General features: G+C 36.3%; 1 protein-coding gene across 1 annotated transcript in view; it reads right to left on the reverse strand.

Moving 5' to 3' along the window:
- The window catches only part of PTEN (phosphatase and tensin homolog), a 100,374-nt gene that overhangs the window by 12,149 nt on the left and 75,509 nt on the right, over positions 1-12,716 (reverse strand). Inside the window, exon 5 of the mRNA XM_070363759.1 lies at positions 1,924-2,065. Within this exon, the coding sequence (XP_070219860.1) occupies positions 1,924-2,065 (142 nt within the window). The remainder of the gene's footprint in view (positions 1-1,923; positions 2,066-12,716) is intronic.

A 12,716-nucleotide genomic window follows, 5' to 3' on the forward strand; every position in this document is an offset into this window, starting at 1 on the left:
TTATATCTTGCCATTTGGCTCTTACACTGATCTCTAACACTATAGGAAGAGCATGAGTTTTTTGCGTGTTTTTTTCCTTTCCCTTCTCTGCTATAAATCTAAATTCCTATGTCAATCACCTCTTGACAGCATAGTATCTTGTACTCAGCAGTTTTTAAAACTGTACTGAGATGACAAAAACATCAATGGGGTCTCTTTGAAGTCTTCCACATGCTATGTTAAGGTCTTTGATAAATAAAGTTAACTTGCCCTAAGAATACGGGAAAGATCTAATGAAGGTGATCACACCTGACAAACAACATAAAGAAATTAATTCTCTAGGTATAAATTAATTCAGGGTCAGAAAGCCTTTAAATTACATAAATACTGTCAAGAAGAAAACTTTAAGCTAAAAAATAAAGCCACCAACAAATTGCAAAGCATCACTGAAATACTGTTAGAGGTATTAGAAAAATAATACAGTTACATCTTATCTAGAAACTACAAAATTGTATTCTAAATAAACAAAACACAGTTCTTAAACATGAAATGGAATAGGAAATGGCAACCCACTCCAGTATTCTTGCCAGGAAAATCCCATAGACAGAGGAGCCTGGCGGGCTACAGTCCATGGCGTCACAAAGAGTCAGACACAACTGAGCAGACACAGACACAAACGTGAAAATACAACTAACCATACCTGTGATAGATTCATTTTGATATTTGGCAAAACTAATACAATTATGTAAAGTTTAAAAATAAAATAAAATTTAAAAAAAAAACAAAAAAAAAACTAACCACTTCCAAGACAGAAACTAATACAAGAAACTCTAACAGAAAAAAGCAGCACAGTCTGTTCTTTTATAGGTCCGCATTAACACTTCCACGTGTTCTCTCGTGACCACCTGCTTAGGGTCAAGGTTTTAAGGTTCCTATCAGTCTAGCTTAAGAACTCTGGCAAAAAATAGGAGAAAAGCAGAAAAGGACCAGGAGGACTGAGGTAGGCTTACAGAGGTTAGGATGGGAGAGATAAATTAAAGGCAGACATCAATGACATGATCTTCATTTAGTACTTTTCTAGGAAGTTTCAGATTTCAAAATATCCTCATATTATTGATAAACAAAGAGAGGTGAGGAAGATGATGTGCCCTTGGTTACATAGCACATTAATGACGACTCTAGCACTGGGGTGGGGGCGGGGGGACAGAGGGGTCTCAGTCACTTAGTCATGTCCAACTCTTTTTGACCCCATGGACTGCAGCCCGTCAGGCTCTTCTGTCTATGGGATTTGCTGGGCAAGAATACTGGAAAGGGTTGCCATTTCCTCCTCCAAAGGAATCACCCGAGAGGGCACCCATGGATCAAATCCATGTCTCCTGTACTAGTAGGTGATTCTTTACTACTGAGCCATTTGGGAAGCCTCTTTAGCACTGGAACTCAGATCTAAATCTAGGTTTTCTCTAATACTCCACACTCAATCAATATACTTCAGCATGTTGCCATGTCTTGTAACTGTTTTCTTTTTAACGTTCTTATCACCATTTCTATTAATATCTGGTCTTCCTAAGATACTGAGGAATTGGTTCCTACCCTAACACCACTGAAGTGGTGAATCTCAATGCTCAACCACTCATACTGAATCACTGACAGGACAGGCTTTAAGTCACCAAGTCAGAATATAGGCTGCATTTGGTGGTTGTGGCACAGAATACTTCTTTCATAAATGTAATGACTTCAAGACTTTCAGACCCAATGGTCTTGCCTTCCTTAGGCCAATGTGTGCTGAAGAGCTGAGTTTAAGTAATCAGTTTGGACACCTCAGAAATACACAAACTTGAATAAAGTTTAAGTGTGGTAAATTTCTTTCTAGATTTTTTATAAACTTCTACATATGTTAAGAAAAGGGTTACAGTAAATGAAAGGATGGGAATTTAGAGCACTTACTGCAAGTTCCACCACTGAACATTGGAATAGTTTCAAACATCATCTTGTGAAACAACAGTGCCACTGGTCTATAATCCAGATGATTCTTTAACAGGTAGCTATAATAATACACATAGCGCCTCTGACTGGGAATAGTTACTCCCTGGTGAACAGACAAAAAAAGACAAAAAGGCAAAGTCAAAAGAAAAGTTTCATTGTATCTGCTGAAGAATATATATACATTAAAAATTTGACCTTAAATGATCTAACATTTAAATCTAGCTCGGTAATAGAGTAAATCAAAGCAACATCAATATGAAGGAAATATCATAATAAACTCTTCTCCCTTAAAATACAATTATCATAACACTCCCATCTATTCAATGGTCACAACAATCTTTGAACCATGCACCCAATAAGCAAAGGCCAGTGCATATCCAAAATAACTGTCAAAAGCCTTCACACATAGGGTTCCCCACAAGGATTTATAGAACAAAATTCCTCACAAACCTGGATACTTATTTTCTAGGCAAAGAATCAGCAAACTAAATAAAGGCATATTGCCTTTATGAGACAGAAATAGCAGCAGCAAAAAAGATGTTGGCTTTAGAACCCAACAAAAACAAGAGTATGTGGCTGACACATATGCTTGTATGCTATAACCTGAAAACAAAGGTACTTAGGTGTCCCTGAGCTACTGTGTTACCTTGGAAATACATAATGTTTTAGAAAAGTTATGTATGTTCTTGCTGTTGTTCAATTGTGAAGTCATGTCTGACTCTTTGCAATCCCATGAAACTGCAGCATGCCACGCTTCTCTGTCTTTCACTATATCCTGGAGCTTGTTCAAACTCATGTCCACTGAGTTGGTGAGGCCATCCAACCATCTCATCCTCTGTCGTCCCCTTCTTCTCTTGCCCTCAAACTTTCCCAGCATCAGGGTCTTTTCCAATGAGTTAGCTCTTCGCATCAAGTGGCCAAAGTATTGGAGCTGCAGCTTTAGCATCTGTCCTTCTAATGAATATTCAGGGTTGATTTCCTTTAGGATTGACTGGTTTGATCTCCTTGCTGTCCAAGGGACTCTCAAATATACAAATGCTAAAAATATATACAATTCATGTAGTGTTTAAATGGAGACCCTGACTTACCTCAAGAAAAAAAAATCTAATGTGTGTAACAATGCATTCACTAATGGGCTGAATAAATGAGGTATTAGGGAACTTACTGAAGGTTTCTTTTCCTGTTACACAATATTACTTCAGGAAAATTTAAACATTCAACCTAGAATTTGCAGTATTTCTCTTTTAGATGTTATAGCAGCATCTAAATTGCCCTATGTATTAAAATCTCTGGACTTTTATGCTTTCCTTCCCCAATGAATAGTAGAAAGTACATTTATATAAGTTTAAAGATAAGTATGTTGAATGGCAGGTATACAGGTATTCATTTCAGTACTTTCACAAAGGTTAGTATGATTTTATTACGATTAAAAAAATATATAAAGTGCCAAATAATGGATAAAAGTCACTTCAAAATCTAAGATTACGGCTATAGTACAAAGATCATTCAATCAGGAGACTTGGATGTGAATGCTGATAGTCAAAACACAAATTTTGTTTCTTCAGGAAAATGAAGACAATACTACTACCTTCACAAGATTCTCATGGGGATTGAACACTAAATGAAGTTAACACAAAACCATGCTAAAACAACAAAATGTTACAGAAATCCAAATCAGTGATTTTAGAAATTCTACCAAATATTTAAGGTATAATTTTTGGAACTGCAGTATTTTTAGTTCTACATATTTTCTTAAACAAACAGAACTAAAGCTGTGTTATTTTAAGAGCTGCTACAAATACCAATGTAAAAATTATCATTAAATTTTAAAAACTGTTAAGCTTAAAATTATTCTCTAAATCACATTACTTATTGCCACTTAACCCTGTCCCCCCAAAAAAACCCTCTTCATGTTTATCAAGATAAAATACAGAATTGCAAAGCAGGTTGGGGGAAACAGCACACACAAGATGGATGGGGGGTGGGGAATCTTTTTTGAACCATGTATATTTATAATCTAGTCTAAAATTAAAATCAAATTAAAATTTTAAAATTAAATCAATGGAAACCGACCAAGTTGTCAAGTTATTTATTGGGGTTTAGTGGAATGAAAGATGATCTTTTTTGTCCTTATCTTCATTCTTGGTATAAGTGTGCATGAAATAACTAGAAGATTTTCAAAGTTTTAATTTTATTCAAGTAGCAAGTGATTGGTAGTTTATCTGTAGTACAGGTTTTAGAAACCCAGTTAATCCTTAACAAAAAGGCAAATGCATAGAGAAAAAATACTATATGAATCTAATAGCTGCTAGCAATGAGTAATTAATGTGTAATTACAAGAATCAAAATTATTGACACAGTTCAAAGAAAAATGCTGGAAAATGTAACTTTAAATGTATTATTTTACTATCAAATTATGTAAAATTAGTCTTCTGTATCTTAACTTTGCAATCCTTATCTGTTAGCTAACCAGCATCTCAAATTCAATGTGCCCAAATTAAAAGAAATTTAAAACTTGTGGAGAAATCTGAAGCTTTAGAGATACAGACAAGCAAATGCTAAGAGTTCAGCACCACCAAATCAGTTTTAGTTTTATGTTAGATCTCTATATTTGATAATAAATAAGCTCTAGCTTTGTTTAAAAAAAAAGAAAGTTGGAAGGTCCAAATGTGTACTATAAGCCCTTGAAATGTTGTTCTCACTCTATTCTTGTCTCTCACAGCCGTGATCCACCTAACTAAAATTTAAATAACAGTACAATGAATCACAATGTAATCTAGGATTTGAAGTAAAATGACTAAAACTTCCACACTAAGTTGACAATGTGATTTATAACACTTTAAACATCATATATCCTGAATGCATTCACTGAAAACAATGATTCATGTGCATGTTTTACCTACAGCATCTTGAATATTAAGATTAAATTTAAATATATATCTTTTTTAAAAAATCTAAGAAATGAACTTACTGATCTTCAAAAATTCTACATATATGAAGAGGGCTGACCTTTAAAAGCTGTTGAAGATTAAAAATTACATGTTCAAAAATTTCCATTTTTCATTAAATTCAGACTAATAAAAATCAATTCTATTCTTGAATTAATAATTTTTAAGCTAAACTGGTCTCTAACTACATCCCCAAAATGTAGTTCTACTCTCTACCATTAAATATTCTCCCAGAAAATTACTTATATTCTTAACTTTTTTTCCTCAAGTAAAACATTAAAACCACTTTAATTTTAGCTACACTTAGCATTCTACAGGTTGACTTAGCATCACATTTCTGGCCATCATCTCAAAAGGCAGCCACTGCTTCTTCAATTCCCTTTTAATTCACCGGCCAGGAGGATGTTTAGTGTTCCTCCCACTATTCCTTCTAGCTTACATTTCTACTGTCTTTACTTAGCCTCACCAATTCCAAATCTGTATCATTCAATAACTCTTTCCTCTGGTATACACTTATTAACACCTGACTACAATGTTTTCAGCATTTTGTTTATCCACCTCTCTGTCCAGTCGCAAACATCACCGTCTAAGAACTAAGTTCTCATTTTACTGGGAACCCTGAGGTAACCCAATGTGAGCACCCTCAGAATTATTTTCTCTCACCTTAAAATCTTTTTAGTGCTGAAATTTTATAGAAGTGTCTCTTCATGTTCACACTGGTTCCATTTTTGCAAGTGTTCTATTAATTATCGCCTCTCTGACATCGGCCTTTATTCTCTCCACCTGTCCATCCTAATAAAAAGCTCAGGTAACTCATTCTTTATCCAAAACAAGCAAACAACTCTAAGACCAAAAACCTATTCTCTCCCAAAATTTTATATCCCTCTCAAACTTCCATCTTCTCTCTCTCTATAAACTCTTGAAGAGAAGTCTCCTTAACTCCTGGAAGTCTGTTAGCATAAGGCTGATTTCTTAAAAGTCTTTAGTTCTAATGGGCATTAGTGGTCATTCTACTGTTTTCCTACTATCATTGTGGCTCATATTTTTGGCTGCCATTTTGAAAACTCCCTGCTTCTTTCACAGGATACACTTTCTAAAGATATTCTCTTATCTTTATGGCCATTCTTCTCTTCTTGTTCCCCCCAAAATCGATCTCAGCTATCCCCTCTTTACATCAATCCAATCTACTTCAGTCTCAGTTCAGTCACTCAGTCGTGTCCGACTCTTTGCGATGCCATGAACTGCAGCACACCAGGCCTCCCTGTCCATCACCAACTCCCAGAGTTCACCCAAACCCACGTCCATTGAGTCAGTGATGCCATCCAACAATATCATCCTCTGTCGTCCCCTTCTCCTCCCGCCCTCAATCTTTCCCAGCATCAGGGTCTTTTCAAATGAGTCAGCTCTCCAAATCAGGTGGCCAAAGTACTGGAGTTTCAGCTTCAACATCAGTCCTTCCAATGAACACTCAGGACTGATCTCCTTTAGGATAGACTGGTTGGATCTCCTTGCAGTCCAAGGGGCTCTGAAGAGTCTTCTCCAACACCACAGTTCAAAACCATCAATTCTTCGGTGCTCAGCTTTCTTTATAGTCCAACTCTCACATCCATACATGACCACTGGAAAAACCATAGCCTTGACTAGACGGACCTTTGTTGGCAAAGTCATGTCTCTGCTTTTTAATATGCTGTCTAGGTTGGTCATAACTTTCCTTCCAAGGAGTAAGGGTCTTTTAATTTCATGACTGCAGTCACCATCTGCAGTGATTTTGGAGCCCAGAAAAATAAAGTCAGCCACTGTTTCCACTGTTTCCCCATCTACTTCAGTAGTTTAATTATAAATCTTACACATTAACTCCCAAAACTGTGTCTCTCAATATGACTTCACTCCTCACTCCCAGTCCAGAATTTACATGGCTGGACATTTTGAGCTGGAAATCTTACAAGTGCGTAAAAAACAATATATCAGAGCTGAAGCTTTCATATTTTTGCATGGACCAACCTCTTTTAATTACTCACTTACTATTTTCTCCAGCATCTGAGGGCCAAATCTCTTCTAATACCATCACTATCATAGAGCAAAGGAAACACACTTTTAATGTGACAAAAATATAAGATTAATCACATAAACAAAATGTTAAATGGCTTCCCAGTGTCTACCCCAATAAGAACAAGTTTATTAAATACTATAATTCCTCATGTTTGTTGTTTAGTTGCTAAGTCTTGTCCAACTCTTTCACAACCCCAGGCTCCTCTGTCCATGGGATTTCCCGGGCAAGGATACTGGAGTGGGTTGCCATTTCCTTGTCCAGGGAATCTTCCTAACCCAGGGATCAAACCTGCGTCTCCTGCTTGGCAGGCAGATTCTTAACCACTGAGCAACACCAGAGAAGCCCGTAATTTTTTAACAAACATAAAAATACAGTCCAACTTCATTTTCTACTCTTATTTCTCACAACTCCCTTCCACTTACTCTTACTTTTGGCCAAACTATTTAATCTCCCCTGTATTATGCTTTCTGGTTTTAAAAATGTTATCCTTATCACACTGAGGTAGGAGGGCAATGTGAGCAATCCTCTGGGAAGTTACATCCCTTCCAATACCTGGACGAATTTACATAACATAATCATTTGATGCTTCAAGGTATTATAGCAGGCTGAAATACAAATCTGTTACTTACTTCTTGAAGGCTCCTACACATTTTCACTCTTAGATGGTCTATTCAGACTTTGTATTTCACCTTGAAACATTTATGATAACATACTTATTAAGAAAGTCATGGTACATATACACAATGGACTATTACTCAGCTATGAAAAAGAACACATTTGAATCAGTTCTAATGACGTGGATGAAACCGGAGCCTATTATACAGAGGAAGTCAGAAAGAAAAACATCAATACAGTATATTAACGCATATATATGGAGTTTAGAAAGATGGTAATGACGACCCTATAGGTGAGACAGTGAAAGAGACACAGATGTAAAGAACAGGCTTTTTTGGACTCTGTGGGAGAAGGCGAGGGTGGGATGATTGGAGAGAATAGCACTGAAGCATGTATATTACCATATGTGAAACAGATGACCAGTGCAAGTTCAACGCATGAAACAGGGCACTCAAAGCCAGTGCACTGGGACAACCCTGAGGGATGGGATGAGGAGGGAGACGGGAGGGGGCTTCGGGATGGAGGACACATGTACACCCATGGCTCATTCATGTCAATGTATGGCAAAAACCACAAGATTGTAAAGTAATTAGCCTCCAATTAAAATAATTTTTAAAACACTGTCCATTTTCCATTGACATTTTCAAATTCATTAGCATAGATTTGAATATGTAGTTCTATCTCCTTTCTCAAACCTAACATCTTTCTGTTTTCTTCTCTCTTTCCTTTGATTGGCTTCCAAAAAGATGTATTGATTTTAATGGCATTTTTATACAATGAGTGTTTGGATTTATTAGTTCAAATGGCTTACTGTTTGCTAACTCATAAATTTATACTTTCATCTTTATTAATCCATCTCTCTCCAATTTGCTATTATTTTAATAATACCTAATATGAATTTCTATTTCTTCAATGACCCAAAATTTAAAGAGTTTTTAAGTTTCCAAATAGTTGATTTGGTTTGATTAAACATTTTAACAAATTTTCTCATTCTACTGAATTATAACAAAGGTATGGGGCTTAGATATTTCTACTTGGAGGTGAGATTTTTATGGTTGGCCTAATGAATTATTAATATTTATGACTTTTTAAAATGAGAAAACAAATATATTTTATGGGATTTTATTATATTATTCAAGGAATTTACATATCTTCTTATTTTGTATCTTTCTGATCTTCAAGTGAGGGCTTCCCAGCTTGCTCAGTGGTAAAGAATCTGCTTGCCAATGCAGGAGACACAGGTTTGATCCCTGGGTCCAGAGGATCCCCTGGAAGAGGAAACAGCAATGCACTCCAGTATTCTCACCTGGTGTATCCCACGGATAGAGAAGCCTGGTGGGCTGCAGTACACGGGGTTACAAAGACTTGGACACGACTGAGCAAAGGAGCATGCACATACGTTAAAGTACGTACCTTAAAGTACGTTAAAAAGATTTCTACTAGCACTGCTATCAATTTTTCTAATTTCTTCCACTTTTTGCTTAATATATTGTGATGTTATGTTTAACACTCTATTATTGCTAAGTCTGCATTGTGGAGTGTGCCCTGTGTTAATATAAAATGGTATTCTTGGTCCAGTTTTACACATTTTGCTGTGCATTAACCCTCTTATATCATCTTCTTCAAGATGAACTTATAATCTAGATTCCTCAGTTTAAAAAGTAATTTTCTTCCTCAGTAAACTACTCACTGGCACATCTAAACTCAGAAACAATGTAAATGTTTTAACATGACACCGTTTTTTGAAAATTTGGAAACCCATGTTTCAGAGTGATCACAATAAGATTATTACAAGAAAGTAATTCAACAAAGGAAGAAATATGGTTCTTAAGAATGGTGATTATTATAATGACATCATATAACAGTGTATGCTCAGATGCTCAGTCGTGTCTGACTCTGTGCAACCCCATGGACACAAGTTATTGTATATTAAGCTACATGCCAGACATTTTACATATATCCCTAAAACTACAACCACTTTACAAGATAGATCTTTTCTAAGGATAAGAAAACAGTCCTAATGTACATAATCACTTTGTTCAAAAACAAGATCTGAACCTAAATAAGACTCTAATTTTTTTTTACTCCTATGTCCTGGGTTTTCTAACAGTATGTATACTAACTATGTAAAATGAAGGACTTCACAACCTCTCAGAACTCTTGTTTTTCCCACTGACAAAAGACCTCCAAAGTTTAGAGTATTACTGTGCTTCAGTTCTATGAAACTAATTATAAACAGTGTGCTGAATAGTGGTACATTAACCACAGAATCCTTGAGAATAATATGAAACAGAAAACTGCTATTTTTCTCTTTGTGTAGCTACAGGTTTATATGCTGTCTACTTTGGCAACTGCAATGGGAAGAGAGCAACAATGCTATGTAGCATCCTTTCCTCTTTGGGATGCTCTCTCTCTCCCTGTGACTTGCAGGGAGAAAGAGGCAGGGCCTAGTCTTCAGGTTCGGATATATGCCCCAAGCCTCTGGCTAGAATGTCTGGTTAAGGATCAGAACATATCCTAATTCAGGTAAACTAGAACCTAATCTAGAAATTTTTGCTTGAATTGTAGCTCTTGTCCCATTGGAGTTGCTAAAGTAGCACATAAACCCAGAGCTACTACCTTGCCATTACTTGTGAAAAGTCTGCCTAAAATAAAGTACAGAAAGATGAAAATACAGAGTTGAGAGACAGATTTCTGACATATGTTAAACATCTAGATCCAGGTCAGAGTTTTTAGGTTTATACAAGCCAATAAATGTCTCCTTATGTTTAAGCTATTTTGAGTTGGGCTTCTGTGACTTGAAACTGAAAGAGTTCTAATACATTAAAATATACTTCTTTTTTCCTTTTTAAAATTTTCTGTTTTTATTTTGGCTTTGGGGATTAAAATAATAAAACCAATTTGGATAGGAGAACATAACATAGTACAGTAGAAAAAATACTGGATTTGAGGTTAGGAGACATGGTTTTCAGTTATTACATAGAATAAATGACCAGGAGAAAATGATCTTTGCAAATCTGTTTTACCATTTATATTAAATGGGTTCTGAATTAAATAACTGCTAAGATTCTTCACGGCTCAGTGGTAAAGAAACCACCTGCCAACGCATGAGACAAGGGTTTGATCCCTGGTCAGTAAGATCCTCTGGAGAAGGAAATGGCAACCTACTCCGGTATTCTTGCCTGGGAAATCCCATAGACAGAGGAGCCTAGGGGGCCCTGGTCCATGAGGTTGCAAAAAGAGTCAGACATGACTTAGTGACTAAACAACAAAAGATTCTTCAAGGTATAATAACAACTTTATGCATATATAGATTGGATAACAGGTTTAAATACCATGTATTAGCGAAACACAGTTTAGCCCAGGAGAATTACTGTGTTAGAAAAAATAAAAACCTTATAGTCAGAGCTTTATTAAGCCAAAAAAAAGGATAATTATAGCTTACTTTGCTTGAAATGAAAAGATGAGAAATTTTCATTAGGTTACCATATGGGGAAACTTAATAAATAGACCAGAAAAAAATAATCTGATTATACTAGCACATAAATTCATTCCTCAAAGAAACTAGAAAATTTCCTCTTCTTGGGGTCACTCAGAATAAAGTGCCTATTACTTCTAGAAGACAGAAGTCTTCATTAAAGATAAGCTAATGAATTCATGTATAGAGATCATAACACACAAGAACTTTAATAACTGCTTTGAAAACAAACCTTCTCAAAAAGAAAATAAAAATCTCAAAATTTTTTCCTAAAAGTTAAAGAAAGTAAGTATTAATGCATACTTAATCTGCCACCATTCTAGAAGGGAGAAGACAAAAGAGAGAACAGCAGAGATTTTGCATATGTTTGTCAGGAATATAAGTTTGTCTCTCTAAATTCGGAAATGTGGGGCATCTTTCCAAAATATACACTTTCCAATATATTCCAATATACATCTTTCCAATATATACCAATACCAGTATTGGTAGGGCATTTTAATTCAATTCATAGTTGGTAATAAATATGGTTATCTATTTTAATTCTGAAATGTAAATGTAAATACAAATGCAGATAGGGTAAGTCATAGACTAGATGGGAAGCAACCCTAGAAGCTTTATTTGAGTGGGAACCATCAACAGTTCATTTTAGACTTTTTGCCATGTGCTCATAAGGTAAAGACCAAATATGCAAAGAAATGATTCCTAGAAAAGTAATAACATGATTGCTTTCTTATAAATTACTGAATAAAAGAGTCTTCCCTCAAGTAGTTATCCTACTCTCAGAAAACTTTTTTTGAGTAAGAGGTTATCAGTTGTACTTTGACTTCTCTGCAACAATCAAACCCTGAAGTCTTATTTAGGTATTACTAACTGCACATTGTTTTCAAGTGGTCATGTATGGATGTGACAGTTGGACTGTGAAGAAAGCTGAGCGCCAAAGAAATGATGCTTTTGAACTGTGGTGTTGGAGAAGACTCTTGAGAGTCCCTTGGACTGCAAGGAGATCCAACCAGTCCATTCTAAAGGAGATCAGTCCTGGGTGTTCTTTGGAAGGAATGATGCTGAAGCTGCAACTCCAGGACTTTGGCCACCTCATGCGAAGAGTTGACTCACTGGAAGAGACTCTGATGCTGGGAGGGATTGGGGGCAGGAGGAGAAGGGGACGACAGAGAATGAGATGGCTGGATGGCATCACCGACTCGATGGACGTGAGTTTGAGTGAACTCCAGGAGTTGGTGATGGACAGGGAAGCCTGGCATGCTGCAATTCATGGGGTCACAAAGAGTCGGACATGACTGAGCGACTGAACTGAACTGCACATTTTATGGTGAAGAGGCACCCACCACTCTGCCATCTAATTTGTACTAAGTATACCGAGAAAAATGGCAAGACTGCACTAGATTAATCTGAGGAGAGTCTCTGCCAAGTCTATAAATCTTAAAACAAAAACAGGACAACTAGCTCCTCTTTCTTCAAATCAAGGGGGAGGACTGGGGAGGAGCAAGATGGTAGAGAGGGTAGGGGAGCGGAAGGGGAAGGCGGAAGAGGAGGAGAAGAAACATTTTGCTCCTATAAAAATGTCACAAGGACATAACTTTCTTCAGTATCTTAGTGTTTATCTATAAAGTTGGGCTTCCCTGATGGCTCAGACGGTTAAGGATAC

The sequence above is a fragment of the Bos mutus genome, chromosome 26, assembly GCF_027580195.1.
Source record: "Bos mutus isolate GX-2022 chromosome 26, NWIPB_WYAK_1.1, whole genome shotgun sequence".
NCBI classification, from domain to species: Eukaryota; Metazoa; Chordata; class Mammalia; order Artiodactyla; family Bovidae; genus Bos; species Bos mutus.